Source organism: Dreissena polymorpha, chromosome 13 (assembly GCF_020536995.1).
Source record: "Dreissena polymorpha isolate Duluth1 chromosome 13, UMN_Dpol_1.0, whole genome shotgun sequence".
NCBI classification, from domain to species: Eukaryota; Metazoa; Mollusca; class Bivalvia; order Myida; family Dreissenidae; genus Dreissena; species Dreissena polymorpha.
This window is the reverse complement of record NC_068367.1, coordinates 6,355,221-6,373,675: the sequence shown is the minus strand read 5'-3', so window position 1 is coordinate 6,373,675 and position 18,455 is coordinate 6,355,221. Positions and strand designations below refer to the sequence as shown.

The 18,455-nt window shown below is 35.1% G+C and overlaps 1 protein-coding gene across 7 annotated transcripts in view; it reads left to right on the top strand.

Moving 5' to 3' along the window:
• LOC127854475 (uncharacterized) overlaps nt 1–18,455 on the top strand; it is a 282,308-nt gene that overhangs the window by 127,935 nt on the left and 135,918 nt on the right. For all 7 annotated transcript variants that reach the window (XM_052389530.1, XM_052389527.1, XM_052389528.1 and 4 more), the window contains 2 exons: nt 2,528–2,578; nt 11,521–11,637. In XM_052389530.1, coding sequence (XP_052245490.1) covers nt 2,528–2,578; nt 11,521–11,637 — 168 coding nt within the window. The remainder of the gene's footprint in view (nt 1–2,527; nt 2,579–11,520; nt 11,638–18,455) is intronic.

The following is an 18,455-nucleotide window of genomic DNA, read 5'->3' as shown; positions in this document are numbered from 1 at the left end:
GCAGCTGGAAATTCAGCTATTAGATAGCGGTAACGTATTTATGACATTAAAACAATTTTATTAAGTAAAATTCATCTTAATTATTAAATACTTACCTGCTATTGTTGAGTCCCAACTCCCAACCCACTCTTCGACAAATATTTTAGTATATATTGGAAGAAGAAGACTGAAGGATATCTATTTTTCCCTAAGTTACATAAATTTACGGATGTTATAACTCACCTACAGAATTAGTAGCTATTAGATAGCAGGTAAGTATTTTATTATTTAAATGGATTTTACTTAAAAAAATTGTGTTTTTTCCAAATCGACAGAAAAATGTTTTAGGTAAATCAAAAAACCAACTGGAAACTGCCCTCCATTTTTCATTTTGTGCAATTAGTTGGTCACTTGGTAACTGTAGTGCTTTAATTAACAACTTATTGCATTGCATATTAACGTCAACAAATTGGACTTTAACTCAGAATGCTTTACAGTCCTGCTTTTATAGGGAAGTAATTATATATATATAAATACATTGGTTTCAATGTGATAAAAATGCTTATTTATAATACATCACTTTTGAACATCAATATTTACACAAACCTATCAAGGGGATAACATTTTTGCTCAGGTGAGCTTTTGTGACCAGTCTTTGTCCGTCGTCCATCCGTCCGTCCGTCCACATTTGTTCGTAAACACTCTAGAAGCCACAGTTTTTGTCCGATCTTTATAAAACTTGTTCAGAAGCTTCGTCCCAATGAAACATCGGTCAAGTTTGAAACTGGGTTGTGCCAAGTCAAAAACTAGGTCACTAGGTCAAAAAAGGAAAAAAACTTGTAAACACTGTAGAAGTCACATTTCATGCCCAATCTTTATGTAACTTTGTCAAAATGTTTGTCTTAATGAAAGATCAGTGAAAAAAATGGCCCCCAGTGGGCGGGGCATTTTTCGCTATATGTATATAGTGAAAACATTTGAACACTCTAGAAGTCACATTTTTGTCCCAATTTTCATGAAATTTGGTCTGAACATTTCTTTCCTTGATATGAGAGTTGAGTTTGAAAATGGTTCCGGTCCGTTGAAAAACATGGTTGCCAGGGGGACGGGCAGTTTTCCTTATATTTATATAGTAAAAAGTCTTGTAAACAATCATGAATTAAGGTCATGTAACATGCGAGACAACTCTTCTAAATATTGCATTTAAGTTTACAGTAGTTACTCCCCTTTGACTATTATTGTTCTCATAATAATACAGTGTATTTTCTAGAAGGCACATTTCTTTTTTGATCTTCATGAAACTTGGTCAGAAACTTTGTCCGAATGATATTTCGGACGAGTTTGAAACCTTGTAAACACTGTAGAAGTCACATTTCATGCCCAATCTTCATGAAACTTTGTCAAAATGTTTGTCTTAATGATATGTTGGTTGAGTTCAAAAGTGGTTCTGGTCTGTTGAAAAACATGGCCGCCAGTGGGCGGGGCAGTTTTCCTTATTTGGCTATATTAATACCTTGTAAACACTCGAGAGGCCACATTTTTTGTCCGATCTTCATGAAACTTGGTCAGAAGATTTTTCCCAATGATATCTCGATGGAGATGGAAACTGGGTTATGCTGGGTCAAAAACTAGGTCACTATGTCAAAAAAAAGAGAAATACCTTGTAAACACTGTAGAAGTCACATTTCATGCCTAATCTTCATGTAACTTTGTCAAAATGTTTGTCTTAATAATATGTTGGTTGAGTTCAAATTGATTTTGAGGTCACTAGGTCAAAGGTCAAGGTCACGGTGACCCGAAAAAGTAAAATGGTTTTCGGATGATAACTCGAGAACGCATACGCCTAGGATCATGAAACTTCATAGGTAGATTGATCATGACTTGCAGATGACCCCTATTGATTTTGAGGTCACAAGGTCAAAGGTCAAGGTCACGGTGACCGGAAATAGTAAAATGATTTTCGGATGTAACTCAAGAACTCTTTTGCCTAGGATCATGACACTTCATAGGTACATTGATTGTGACTCCTATTGATTTTCAGGTCACTAGGTCAAAGGTCAAGGTCACAGTGACAAAAATCGTATTTACACAATGGCTGCCACTACAACGGACAGACCATATGGGGGGCATGCATGTTTTACAAACAGCCCTTGTTTATAATTACTTTTTAAAGCTTCTGTGAGCAGCTCCTAATTTGCATATGATTTTCATCAAACCTTTGCAGAAAAAGCTTTAGCACATATTGTATAGGTTTCAAGATTTAATTATTTTTTAATAAATCATTTTCCGTTGTTTGAAATAATAAATAATGAAAGCTTCTTGGGCGCAATCGTGAATTCTTACTGTAAGTAAAAACACTATTTATGAAAGCTTCTTGTTCTCATTGTCGGGGCTTCTTACATGTATGTCTGTGAGCTTAGTGTCAAATATGTATTACAGAAATCACAAACTATCAAACACTTATTCAAAACGTACATAAGTTAGTATTGTGTTTTTTATGGATTCCAGCGTTTTGCTTGAAAAATTTCAAATTCTTGTTTGTTTACAGGTTTCTGAAGTAGAGTGCTGTCGAATCGCCATATTTGTGTTTGATGACAACGTAAGTATTGCATTGTTCACTTGAAACTTAATTGCATTGTTAAGATTTGTTTCCATGAAATATCTCTTGAAAATAAAATACCATGTATTGACAATATACTACTTTCATATTTCATCATAATGAATAAATATTATTTAACTGAAGGTATTTATTTGTTTTAAATATATATTTTTTTAGCTCACCTGATTGCTCAGGTGAGCTTTTGTGACCGGTCTTTGTCCGTCGTCTGTCTGTCTTTCCGTCCACATTTGTTTGTAAACACTATGGAGGCCACATTAATTGTCCGATCTTCATGAAACTTGGTCAGAAGCTTCGTCCAAATGAAATCTCGGTGAAGTTTGAAACTGGGTAGTGCCAGGTCAACAACTAGGTCACTAGATCAAAAAAAGAAAAAGACGTAAAAGCTGTAGAAGCCACCTTTCATGCCCAATATTCATGTATTTTTGTCAAAATGTTTGTCTTAAAGATATGTTGGTTGAGTTCAAAAGTGGTTCCGGTCTGTTGAAAAACAGTCCGCCAGCGGGCGCGGCAGTTTTCCTTATTTGGCTTTAGAGAAACCTTGTAAACACTCTAGAAGTCACAATCATCATGAAAGTTGGTCAAAACATTGGTTTTATTGATTTCTCAGACAAGTTCGAAAATGGTCAAGATCAGTGAAAAAACATGGCCGCCAGTGGGCGGGGCAATTTTCTCTATATGTATATAGTGAAAATATGTGAACACTAGAAGTCACATTCCGGTCCGTTGAAAAACATAGTTGCCAGGGGGATGGGGCAGTTTTTCTGATATTTATGTAGTAAAAAGGCTTGTAAACAATCATGAAATACAGTCATGTAACATGCGAGACAACTCTTCAAAATATTACATTTAAGTTTACAGTTATTGTAGTTATTCCCCTTTGACTATTAATGATTACATAATATACAGTGTAATTGTGTGTATCATTTATGTGTTAATTGTTATTCGAGTTACAATATTTTTTTTAGCTCACCTGATTGCTCAGATGAGCTTTTGTGATTGGTTTTTGTCCGTCGTCAGTCCGTCGGTCCCTTAACTTAAACAAATTTTGTTTTCCTTATTTGGCTATAGATAAGCCTTGTAAACACTAGAATTCACAATTTTTTGCCCAATCATCATGAAAGTTGGACAAAACATTGGTTTTATTGATATCTCGGACGAGTTTGAAAATGGTCCAGATCGGTTAAAAACATGGTCGTCGGTGTGTGGCATTTTTCTTTATATGTATATAGTGAAAACATGTGAACACTCTAAAAGTTACATTTTGGGCCCAATTTTCATGAAATTTGGTCAGAACATTTGTTACCTTGAAACCAGAGTTGAGTTAAAAAATGGTTCCGGTCAGTTGAATAACATCGCTGCCGGGGGCAGTTTTCTTATATTTATATTGTAAAAAAAGCTTTTAAACACTCTAGACGTCACATTTTTTGCCCAATCATCATGAAACTTGGTAAAATTATTGGTTTTATATATATCTCTCACAGAGCTCCAGAATAGGATTTGTGAAATTAGTAACGGTTCTGCCACTGACAGAAAGAAAAGAGTAACGCTTAAAATCAATTAGTACCTGTACTACCATATCCAAAAATATAGGTAGTACTGTACTACCCGTGTTCTATTGAAGGGTGTATAACTGACTTTACAGAAACATTTGCAGCAATTATAATAAATATATGAAGCTTCTTAAACAGTTACTGTATAAGGTTTTCCATTCTGAATTATGATGCAAATACAACTACACATTAAAACTCATGACTAATACTATTTCTTCATTTTTCTTGACAAGAAAACACAAGCCACCTAGTAAGCTAAGTAAATGAACACTTATTTCACTGTCCCATCCGTTTCCTATCGTGTTTTCTAACGTATTAAGCTGCTGATGCAATAAAATCGTTAAATACCGGAGCAACAATGTCTTTTTCTGGGTTTACAGATTTAATGTCCGGATGATTAGACGACACCGTTTGTAGTCATGATATGACGACAAAGTGTTGTTTTGAACTGCTTTCGGTTAAACCGGCATTCCATTGAGCGCAGACATATTGTTTTTGACTGATTTATAAGTTACAGGAAATCACGCGACAGAATAGGCATTACTAAATGAACCCAGTCTACAACTTTTCGGTAATTTAAATTAACTAAAAGCGCCGTTAGGTTAGAGACCAACAAATCACGCCTCGCTGACACAGACATATTGGTACGGCCAGATTGTTATCGTAAATGCGTAAAACGGAAATTAATGTCGTAATTGTATGTCCAGTTTATAAAAATAAATGCGTAAATCTTCATGAAAAAGGCGTATTTACAGCTGTTCGGCCCTTATCTGGAGCTGTGCTCTCAGATAAGTTTGCAAATAGTCTGGATCGGTAAAAAAACATGGCCGCCAGGGGGGGGGAGCAGTTTTCCTTATGTGAATAGAGAGAAACCTTGTGATCGAACACTATAAAAGTATCAATTTTTGCTTTATCATCGTGAAACTAAGTGAATACATAGGCTTAATTGATTTGTCGGACAAGTTGGAAAATGGCTCAGATCAGTGAAACACACCATTAGCTCACCTGATTGCTCAGGTGAGGTTTTAGAATTGGTCTTTGTCCGCCGTCCAATTGTCCACATTTGGTTTGTAAACACTCTAGCATTCACAGTCAAGTTTGATAATGAGAAAAATCACATAATTAATGCCATAATTATTGCCCTTAGAATGTCCAAATTTTCATTATACATGTATACAAAATCCTTGTAAACACTAGAGGTCACATTTTGTTTCAGATTTTATGAATCTTGGTCAAAATATTTATTTGTGTAAGCAAAGTTTGATGTTTTGTAAGGGGGGTCAACTCAAAATACAGATCACCAGGTAAAATCTTACAAAAACAAAAACACTCCATACGCTAGAGTTTTGGTTGAATAATGATCAAACTTGACCAGGATGTTTGTCTGAAAAATATATAGGTCAAGTTTAACGTTTGCTAAAGATTAAATGAACCGACTCGTCTCATGTGAGCGAACTAGGGCCATCTTGGCCCTTTTGTTTGTATTTAGCATTGCACTTGACTCAGCAGCCATATGTTTGTCATCTGTCTGTACATTCCCTGTCCCCTGATGGCCTACTGCTCTTAAATACAAGCATATCACTCTAGTGACCCGCAAAGTAGTCGCACTTTCAAGGTAAAAAAAATTCCCTTCACCATGTGACCAACGTACATATAAGCTCGAGATCTACATGCAAATCTAAATCATTTTAGCGACCCGGTCGCAGGATCTTTAACACGGCTGAACATTGGCTTGGTAAGTGACCACGTGGCATGCTCTTGATTTTTTTTAATTTGATGTGAAATTTGTTAATTGTGTTTCTTGTTTGTTTTCTATAATATAGTATTTATTCAACTTTTATTGAATTGTAGGCTCTCTTTAAAGCCCACATTTTTCATGACGATGTCAATACGCACAAGAAGTGGTAAGCAATACGATGCCTTGTTTCTCTCTGACCACAGTGAACACAATTTAGTTCCTACCATATCTGACACAAGTAATTTGAGTGATTTAGGGTCGGAGGACATATACAAGATAACAAAAGCCCCACTGCGGTCAGTTGTACGCAACATAACGCATAATGATGAAGACCGAGGAATCACAAGAATGAGTAATGTGCCTTGTATTGACAGAAATAACAGTGGCGGACACAAGGTGGTGTCAGATAACATTGTTGACTTTATCAAGCTCACTCCCTAAACTGTAGACAAATAAAAGGTAGTTTTTTGGTTATAGAAACCAACTTCTTCGATCCCTACGCATGGTATGTTTCATAGCTCAGATAGCGATTGTTTCGAGGCAGAAATGCTCAGCCCCTTATTGTTTTACCAAGGTATTAAAGACAGTGTATGCTTTTTTCTGAAAAATGGGCAATAGATGTTCATACTGTATTGATGATAGTGTAAATATGCATGGAAAAAGCAGCGCTTCCGTTAGTGGACGTCCGGGCGTAAATTACGCCCGAAAACGGCAGTCGTACGTCCATTATGCAAATGGTGGAAGTCCCTTGGACGTCCGATAATCCACATGTACGCAGTTTGCGAATACACAACACGCTCTAAAGGTCAACAGTAAATCGGTTTATTTAGACCGTTAACTCCGCCCAAAGACCTATAGGTGTTTGCTCCGCCTAAGAGCTACAGTTTTCAATGAATTTCTCAGCGAGTGGTCAATATTGATTTTTCCAGCTGTCAATCACATGCTTCTTGGTAAGCGTATCAGCCAATCAGCGCTTAGGCAGCAGAATACATGCTGACCCCACGTGAAGCTGTATACAATAATATTAGCGACCTCTGCGCTACGAAGTTTTTATTTAGCAATCAAATTTAATTAAGTCAACGCTTTCCTCGAGGAAGGATGGCGTGACGCTGTACATGAAGTCTAATTTTTGCATGATTTTCATGTGTGCACAAAATACACGGGAAATGTTTATTTGTTGCTAGAATGTTCTTAACTTTCCGTGAATAATAAAATCTGGAAATGATTTCGGATTACACGTTTGATTTATAAGCATTTGAATATAGTTAAATTGAATAACGTTAATTGTATACCGATTGTCATAAGGAATAATGCAACAAGTAGTTAAATAACGTGTTTTGAAATTGCCAAACTAAGCATATTGGTCTACATGCATGAATGACCTGACAAGTTATATTGCGATTCGGAATTAAGTGTACTCGGTATAATTAAAAGAAAGACGCTTTTTTACACTCCAATATTCGCTTTCACTTACGTAAACTTTTCTGAAAGGAGGTACATGAAACATTTTTAGTTAAGTCGTTGATTTGTTGTAATCACTAAATATGAACGTGCTCTATGCTCTCAAATCACGTCACGTGATTAGCGCATGTTCAATGGGAATTCCCCCATCCCACAATTCAATTTGTATATGCCAAAATGGCGGACGTTGCAGACGTCAATATTGGTCGTATTTTGGTTTTGAAAATATAAATCGTAATAATACTGGATTATCGGGTAATGGATAGAGTTGGAACATGTACGTTTATTAAAATTCTGAAATAAAAGTGGGACTTCAAAATGTCTGGGACGTCCAAAATTTTAGGCTTGGAAGTCAGGACTTCCAACTTTTAAAAGCTAACGGAAGCGCTGGAAAAAGGAAATATGTATAAGCAACATGGACATGATAAGTAAAATATTGGAATCTTTAGGATTTATCATAAATGATGAAAAGGTAGTAAAAATTCCTACTCAAAGAATAACATATTTTGGTGACATAATTGATTCCGTCTTGTTCATGGTTTTTCTGCTTGAAAATAAAATTTGTAAAGTTTAAAGTTTTGGTGAACATTAAATTTTTATTGACAAGGAAACTGGTAAAGATCAGAGATCTAGCATCTTTTATTGGTTTGATAATAAGTACATTTTTTTTCAATATTAGAAGGACCACTGCATTATAGAACTTTAGAAAGATGTAAAGTTAAGGCATTGAAAGTAAAACAGATTTTGAGTCAATTATTACTCTGGATGAAAAAGCACAGAATCAAATCAATTGGTTGCTCATGAACATTGATTTAAAAAATGGCAGGAAAATAAGACCAGACCGTATATTTTTCACTATACACTTATGTTTCATGTAAAGGTTATGGCTCATTTTTGTTGACACGAACCAAGCATCTGGTGGGCTTTAGTCAAGCTAAGAATCACTGTTTCATATCAATTATTTAGAGCTGCTTGCAATTTTCTTTGCATTGAAGACCTGGCTTTGCAATAACATGTATTCATGTAGCCATACAGAGTGACAGTACCACAACTTTATATATATCTTAATAATATGGGTGGTATGAATTCTAAAGAAATGGATAAATTAACGAAAAAGATATGGAAATGGTGCATTAAAAATGCTTTATATCTTTCTGCTTTTCATTTGCCAGGCATCTCCCATATTCAGACAGATTATTTTTCTAGACATTTTTCAGACACCTCTGAATGGAAATTAAAAACATCAGGGACTGAAAGATTGTTATGACAGTTGATGACTCCAAATATTTTTTGCATCTCGATTGAATTAACAGTTGGCCAACTTTGTGTCGACCCCAGATCCTGAAGCCTTATAAAAAGATGCTTTTTCTTTTGACTGGTCAAAATGGAAACCCTATATTTTCCCTCCATTTCCTTTACTCGGCATGGTGTTGAATTAAATAAAGTAGGATCAGGCTAAAGCAGCATTGTTAATTTGTCCATTATGGTCTTAACAGACATGGTTTCCATTGTTTTTGGACTCGCTTGTTTCTATTCCTGTCAGGTTGCCGTGACACAAGAAACTACTTAAACTCTCTCACAAGAACGAGTTGCATCCAATGAAAAAAAAACATCTGCAGTTGGTTGGAGCGATTGTGTCTGGAGAGAATTGCAGAATTTTGGCTTCCGCAAACGGCTATCGACTCAGTCTTCCAAAGCTGGCAGCCAGCACAAGAAAACAGTACTCATCTGCATGGACACGATGGCATATGTGGTGTAATCTCCAGATGTGCAATTCCATTACACCGCTGTGACACTGACATAATATCATATTTGCTTCATTTAAAACAGTTTAAAAAGTCGTATATTGTTATATGTTGTCATAAGGTAGTGATTTTAGAGACGGTCCAGCTTTTAAATCCTTACATTGTTTTAAGTTTTAATATACTTCATAAATTTATGAAGGGTCTAAATAGATTCCTCCCAAACCTAGGTATGTTGACACTTGGGATGTAGGAGAGGTACTAAATGTTATTGCCAAATGGATGCCTTTACTATCCCTTTCATTGAAACTTTTAACGTTTAATCTTGTGTCTTTAGTGGCTCTGTGTACGGCAGCAAGAGCGCAGTCTCTGAAGGCTTTGAAAATTGACCATTTGTGTATAAAGGAAGATGTTGCAATTTTTTATTGTTGTGAGCAGTTGAAAACAACTAAACCATGCACAAATTTTGTTTCCAAAATTATGTTCGTTCACAGTCTTTGAGAAAAGATTCTCAACTGTTTGTTTCTTTTAAAAATGATAAAGCAGTCTCTACAAGCACTTTGGCTCGTTGGTTAAAAATGTACTTTTATTAGGAGGAATAGACATTGTTAAATATAAGGCTCATTCTTATCGGTGAGCATCATCATCTGCAGCTTCATGGGGTCGGTGTAAAATGTCCGAAATCCTCCAGACCGCTAATTGGTCTTCAGCGAAATTTTTAAAGGCATTTTATTTAAGTAACTACCAGAATTGTGTATTGAGTTCATGGTAGTAAGATTTAAACATATTAAATTCAAGATGTAATGAATTGCTTTAAGCCGGTTTGTTTTTGATTTGTATCTCTTTTCTGCATAATATTGGTCAACAAATGCAATATTGTTGTTATGTTTAGATGATGCTTAAGTATATGAAGCAAAGTAATATAGACTGTATGTGGAATCTGAAGGGAATAAAAAGTAGTTGGTTATATTTATGTTGTCTTCACTTTAAACATGCTTGTATATGAGAGCCGTAGGCCATCGAAAATAATGAAACCTGCATCCAAGCATTTTGCGCTGGATGGAGGTACATTATTGGAGAATTGCCGGAGGCCGAAATATACAAGCATCCACCCTCATACTCCCACTCTGTTTTTATTGATAAATATTTACTAGGAGTTTTGTGTAACAATACTTACACAATGATACAGTTGAAATGAGGATTAACATATGCTTTTTATAATAATGTAATATACATATGTTATCATTTGGGTATTTTCTAAGAAGCCAGGCAACATAAATTGCTAATAAAACTATGAGATTTGCATGTAGATCTCGAGCTTATTTGTATGTTTTGTCATGTGGTGTAAGTCATTTTTTTACTTTGAAAGTGCGACTTTTTTGCGGGTCACTAGAGTGATATGCTTGTATATTAATTTGGCGTCTGGCCATTCTCCGATAATGCCCCTCCATCCAGCACAAAATGCTTGGATGGTGATACAAGGATGTGAGCTTGTAAAGAGGTCCCCATACCTGACAGGTTGGGTTTACTCCACATACTTGAACTTACCCCACACAGCACAAGATCAAACACACATGAAAAATATCTTTTAGAGTACAAAAAAGCTGGAAATTGCAGCTTTAATTTAACACATTTCACATCTCACATGAAACAATAGTTAGAAAGGTAGGTATAGTGGGACACACTCTGGGTCCTGACATAACACAGAATAAGGCAAGAAAGAGCCTCATACAACTTCAAATTACACAGAGAGGTCTTCTGCTTTTTGGGAGTGGCCTCTGAATATCCAATGCTTGCTCAATGAATGTAGCCTGCTTTCTAATAAATTTTTTTTGTTAAATAAAAATGACTGCATTAACCATTAACTAATCTGGATGAAAGTTTAGTTATAGCAAGATTGAAAAGTAACTTATCTAAGCATTCAATTTTGGCTAGTCATATCAAGGTCAAGGTTAATGATAATAAGAATAGAAAAAAATAAATACGCGTTTGTTGGATATATTGGATTCAAAGTTTGTTTGAACAAAACATAAATGGAGACTTGTTTTGGAATGCGTTTTAGGCCGGTTGGGGCAAGGTCAGTGTCACTGTTAATCAAAGAAGAAAAACACAATTCACTCACTCCACTCAATAAAGTTTGTATGGGTAATGGTGTTAAATGGAAATCATATGTTTAGGTAGCTTACATGCAAACCTACAATGTAGCTTGCGTTTAAAATAGTCCAGTAAAGTAAATTTCAAATTCACTTAAATACTAAAAATAGGAAAATTGTTTTCGCTGAATAACTCGAGTTTGGATTACATAATTATGTTGTTCTTTTCTGTATGGTTGTGCCATCATTTCTGAAAAAATAAATACTTCATTCACAGATCAGTTTTATGCACACGTTGTTGTACTGGCCTTATTGTGACCCCACTCTTGTTTTGTAGATGATAATGGTAGACCAAAAAAACGTCAATTGGACGCCTAGGGAAGGACGTTTTGGGCCAGTTAGAGACTACACGAAGAACATCCCTCCCCGCCACCTTGCAGTCATTATGGTTTTGGTCAGTACAAAAATTTGTTGTTTAACCTTTTTTCTGCTCAGAAGCAAAATGAAAATCGCAATATGCAACCAGCATAAAACCATAACAGTCTGCAAGTAACTCGCAGTCAGTTAAGGTTTCAAGCCTTTTGCTGCTCATCAGTAAATTTGTGCTGGAAATGAAGCCTTTAAAACTTCACAATTTATTATAAGTTATTTTAGATGGTGATTGCATACTAATACACATGAGTTTTGGGTCTGGGCTTTGTTTTGGTGAAGTAAATTTTAACAGGTAGTACAACCTACAATATGTACACCTTTTTTTTTAGCTCAACTGACAACAACCTGCTCATGGTGAAGTTTGTGAAAACCTTTTGTCAGTTATTTGTCCTGTGTTGTCTGTTAATCTTAGTATGTCATCTTTCTACATTGTTAACATTAGAGGTCACATCTATTACCCAATCCTCGTATAATTTGGTCAGAACATTTGTAACTATGAAATCTTTGCCTAGCTTAAAACTGGGTCAATTGGTCAATTTAAAGAGAAACCTTGCGCACCCTCTATTAGTTGCAGATTTGTATGCTCCCGGATCGAAAGATCGGGGGTATATTGTTTTTGGCCAGTCTGTCATTGTATGTGTGTGTCCCAAACTTTAACCAAAACTTTTACTTTGGTCATAACTAAGATAGCAACTTGATATTTGGCATGCATGTGTATCTCATGGAGCTGCACATTTTGAGTGGTGAAAGGTCAAGGTCTTAAGACTCTTTCTTCAAGGTCAAAAATCAAAAAAACAAATTCAAAAACTTTTACCAAAACTTTAACCTTCTTTATAAATTTTGCAATATTGAAGTTAGCAACTTGATATTTGGCATGCATGTGTATCTCATGTAGCTGCAAATTTTGAGTGGTGAAAGGTCAAGGTCATCCTTTAAAGTCAAAGGTCAAATGTATGCCTTCAAAGCGGCGCAATAGGGGGCATTGTGTTTCTGACAAACACATCTCTTGTTTAAATCATTATAAAACATGCATAAAACATTTGTCTAAATTTAATAAAATATCATTTGAGTTTGAATATGGTTCCAGCCTGTTGAAAAATAAAGCAGCCAGTGGGTCAGAGCTCCAGATAAGGGTCGTATTTTCGTAATTACGAATTATTTTCAAGTCCGTTACGTATTTATTTTAAAACTTTGTCGTACAATTAAGAGTAACAAAATCAAGTAACGAATATTATTTTTACATCGGTTCGTATCGATTTTTATTGAGTTCTTTTCGCGTATTTAAGATCTTTGCGGTGCTTATATAGAATGGTTATCGAGTTTGTTTAACAAATCGCATTTTTTCCAGCAAAAGCGACGTTTACAGTCTATCTGTCAAAAATTAATGGCGGCGCCCAAGAGCGTCCTAAAAAACTGCAAAGCGTCCAAAAACACGCTTTTTACATATTGTATGCAAAGTGAGCCGAAGTTAAATGTTTAGAAAGACATAGAAAAGATTTTATACGATGTTGTATGTTCAGTTGCCGACACAGTCGGAAAAGCTAAACAAAAACGCGACACGACGGGTCCAAACTTAAACACACAAAAAACATTGAACGAGTGGAAGGGACAAGTCCAGTGGCTAATCGTTGAAACGATTGAAGGGGAGACCCGTTTTAATTGTGAAATATGTAAAAATTCATTTAAGGCATGCAATCTTAGCACAGTGTGGGCATATGAAGGTATTTGAAAAATAAAATTGTATAATACTGAAAAGACACTGTTGAACTCGTATAAATAAAGTTGCTAGTATGTTTATTTTGATATTTTTACATGAAAATAACCATTATTTTTTATTTTTAGGTCATTTAGAAAAAATAAGAATTATTTTCCAAAACTTAGTAGTAACGTTAAGAATAAAATTTCAAAGTTAAGAATTCTTTTTGCAAATCTGGTAGTAATTTAAATATTTCACAAAACCTTATCTAGAGCTCTTCAGTGGGTGATACAATTTTCCCTATACTCTGCAATTTTGACTGAATTCTGATTTATTTACACTCTATAATGCTACATACTTTCAATGAGTAGATTTATGGTAAGAATCTGTTGTTTCAATGTTTCTGAAATTTATCCTCCAGTGTAAATTGAGACACGCATTCAATTTATCCTAAATATCTATAATTTATGTTGTTTATTGAACAGCCATTTTATTCCTTCAGTATCAAAGCTATTGCTTTCATACTTGCACCACTTACTAACTATCATAAGGGGACTGTGCAGGCAAAGTTATGTAACTCTGACTGGCATTTTGACAGAATTATGTGCCCTTTTTATACTTAGAAAATTGAAAATTTGGTTTTGTGTTTTACAATTCACTCTCCACTCCACCCCTCCCTCCTTTGTGATTGAAATTGAGATAGGTCCCTACACCTTTAAAAAGAAAAATAGATGAGTGGTCTGCTCCCGCTAGGCGGTGCTCTTGTTTCTTTTTTCAAATGTCTGCCATCTTTAAATAACGCCATATGCGACAGGTGTGCATTGCAATCTAAAATTCTATTTGTCTAACTACATTGGCAAAAGAAGAGGTAAGCCTGATGTTGTTCAGTGACAACTCAAGATGCTCCATAACTCTTGTGGGGTGTTTCGCATTGGTTGCTATTGATGTGAACATAAGGCGTAAATCTGCCTTCATTGCTATGACTACAATTTGTGAATAATCTGGCAGTTGCTGTATTTTTCTCCAATCTTCCTGCAACTTCGTCAAAGCACTTGTTGTAATGATATCTTTGCCCAGTTCAAAAATCGTTTTGACCTGTTAAAAAAATGGTCGACAGGGGTTGGGTATGTTTTCCTTGTATGGCTATAGTAAATCCTTTAAATCACCGTAGAAGTCATATTTTTAATCAAATCTTGGCCAGAAACATGTTCTTATGGTATCTTGGTCAAGTTTGAAACAGGGTCATGTGAGGTAAAAAAACCCTCACTAATTCGAATCAAAGAAGAAAGAACACTAGAAGTCACACTCAACTCAAATCTTGTTGAAACTTGGTCAAAAATATTGTTCTTTTGTTATAGTTGCCAAGTTTAAATGTAAAAACATGCCTAGGATCTCAATATTTATTTCAGTTTTTTTCTGATTTTGTGAAGTGACCCTGTCCCCTCACTTTGTCAAAATTAGTCACAAACGTTTCAAAATTGTGAAAAAAAATGAGTTGCAAACTTTAAAAATTGTGAAAAACTAGTTGCTAACGTGTACAAATTGTGAAAATGAGTTGTTAAAGAATTACTTATAATGGTTAAAGCATGTTTAATCGTATTTTCATTGTCTTGACACTTAAAAAAATAACCACTCACAGTTAGATCAACACTATTTTCACTTGTAAAGTCTATCTAAAACCATAGAAAAGCCTAACCCAAGCTAGCCCTTGCAAAAAATTAATCCACTTTAATACCAAAACACACTTTAACAAACATAAAACTGTGTTTCTGAGTTTTTCTGAGCGGAAGTTGGATTTTGCAAATAAAAACGAGTTTTATGTGAGCTAAACTGTGCTTAACTGAGTTTAAAGTTGTTTTTTTTTAGAGTAGATGTGTGTTAAAGTGATTTTTTTTCTGTCACGAGTTTGTTTTGTATGTGTCAAAAGTGAGTCTTTTTATTTATGAGTTGGTTTATGTGTGTTTAAGTGTGTCTTTTTGTTTCATAAGCGATTCTTTTACAACAGGAGTTGGTCTTTTTTAAACAGAAGTGGGTTTAAGCAAGTTTAAGTTGGTCTTTTTATAAATGATTTGAGATCCATAACAATATAAAGAAGTGAAACTTCAGCAGCTGGAGCAGTATTGAATTTTCATTAAAACAATTAATTGGTCCTTTATTTAAGGCAAGTGACCGATTGCCCAAACAGTACAAAACAGCACAATACATCCAATACAAACCAACATAAACACAAAATATGAATAAAGCTGGGCCTTGGAATGGTCAATGCAAAGCATTGTGGGTTTAAACCTGGTTATAGAGCGCTCAACCTCACACTTGGCCCAGCAATATTCATAATACATTTAAGTGTAAATAAAATTTAACGTCAAAGCATTGTAACTCAAATTAAACAATAATAAAATGGAATTAAAACGCATTCAATTTAATTACTATTTATTTACTCAATTGCATTGAAGATACAAGAGTAACAGAGTTACAACTTTTTGACGAACGGTCAAATAAAACTATAAACAATTGTCAACTACATTCCTTCTTTATAGAAAAAGATTTGAGATTATAGCATCATGGAGTTACTATCTCAGATATTCACGCCAGAATCAGAGAGAAAAAATAGGCTTAAAGACTCACTGTAACACACTTTTCAATAAGTTGGCCTTTTGTTTATTAATATAGCACAACAAAGAAACAATAACTCTTCAAGTAGGTCTTTGTTTCATGTTCATTGCCATATATTATCAAGGTGAATTGTAAATGGGCTTTTTACAGCTTGCCATTGCATCTGTTGTACATTTGCGGGCTCCCCATTATATTAAGGAAATATTGGATGGAAATTGCTCTTTCAGAACACAACAGGTTCACAAATGGACAACAAGTATCACTGCCAAATACTATAAAAATGTTCAAATTTAGTTTATACCGGACAATGAACGTGTTTTTCTTTCACTTTGAATCAATAAATAAATATTTATATATCATAAGAACAATCGCACATCTTTAAAAATGCGAATACTTCCAGTTAATTTATGTCCTTTGGAGAATTCAATAGACTTACAGAATGATTTTTATTTTTTGGAGGGGGTGCAGGAATAGGTAATAGTGGTTCGAATTTAACGCGCAGGGGTCTTGAAAAAACATGCGCAGTGCGCGGCAATAAGGACATAACGGTGTTCTTGAGAGAATAATCTTAAAAATTGTTAAAAATATAGTGCTATGCAACCCATGCTCCTGATCGTATAAATGCTCCCTACTTTTTAAACAAAAAATTAAGCGCCCGAAAAACTCGGATTAAATGATTGCACATTATAAGAATGGCGGCCATTTTCGGCCAAATTTTCAGGTTTTTGGTCTTGAATTCTTTTTTTTCTCCATTTTGGCTTTAAAAAATCGCATGCGCGTTATACATGGAAGCGCGCTATACATGGTAAAATACGGTATTAGGGATTTGCATTATAAATCTTTATGTTCAAGTGTATTTTTTAGTGCATCTTCATAAAAAAGAGCAACACTAATACTATAGCAAATAATTTCCACAAATTAACAATACTTACCTGTAAGTTGATGTTTGGTTGGAATTCTATGTAGTCATATTACTATTGAAGGGATCAAATGATATGTGCAATGACCATATCATAATTCGTCAGTATTTAACGCTGAAATTGCAAGCAAGATTTGTCCTATTGAAGGATCAAACATATTCTATTCCTCAAAAGAGGGTGGGCCATGAGAGGCAAACATGAGGTGGGCATTTGATCCCTTCAATAGTAATATGACTACACAGAATTCCAACCAAACATCAACTTACAGGTAAGTATTGTTTGGTTGTGGAAATTCTATTACGCCATACTATTTCCGAAATCAAATGAGATTTCAACGCAAAACCAAACCTTGCTTGCAGGATAACAATTTGAGGCAAAACACCAATTTTTTGCTAAACAAACCTCAACACTCAGGGTCTTCCCCAGGCCATTTAAGCGCCCCTTGCCGGGGCGCTTGAATTTCGAAATCAGAGTACCCGGGGCGCTTGAAATTTTCCGATCAGTGTATTCTTCAGTAAAAGAAAGTGGAGATTGTCCAAAAAAATCAAGGTTTCCCTATCAGTGTATCAATATTCCCTGTTTTAAAAGAGCACTCGGTACCTACTTTCACAAGTAATCGCCATAAACACCACATGGGGTAATGGATAATCCAATGATAAGAGAATAGCATGACGCGCGTATCGATTATTCTAGCCACATTACACAGTCATTTAAATGCTGACAAGGATGTATCTGGTAACTTTCCAGTCGTCAAACTGTGAAGTTCATCGTCCAATCGGTTACGCGAATGCTTATGAGGGCGGGGTTAACTATCGACCATTATTTTTGATTGACGTCGGTCATGAAGTAAGAGTTTATCCCAGCTTGATTAGCAAGTAGTTGTACCATTTGAGTAATATAAAACCGGTAATTAGTACAGTACAGAACATTAAAGACGGTTTCGGGCATCATTATCACACCTTTTTACTGTAAACAAGTGTTACCTGTGACTCATAATTATTATGAGAAATTAATTGCAAGTGGTAAACAATTAATTATTATGCGGTTACAATTATGTGATAACAAATTATTTAATTCCAGTACATGTATATTTCAACATGTCCATTTATAGAACTGATTCACCTCGTTTTTCCGACATATTCGACACGTTATAATGCGCTTTAACAAATTTTCGTTGAATTAATTACGCACACTTGTAAATGTTTCGTCCGATAATCGATAGTTGAGAAGACTGATGATGGCAACCGGCCGTGATCCTCGTGGACAACGTGAATTTCATGCATAATTCCGTCAAAACATTTATTTGACTCGTAAAGTGTGTAAACAAATTATCGTTGAATTTATAACGCAACGGTTAATATTTGTTGAAATCTCAAATGGAAATAATTAAATTTGTAATCCGAAACCCATTACCGTAAGTCGATGTTAACGCGTTTTTAATCCGAAACACACTTCCGAATGTAAATGTTACCGCAACGTTAAATATTTTTGCTTCAAATTAGCAGTGCAAATTTATTTTGTGTCGAATCTTTTTGTCAATTAAAAAGAGCGCGAAAATTATGCAGCATGTACAACGTCGCGTCTATTGCATACAAATGGCATGTATTGAGC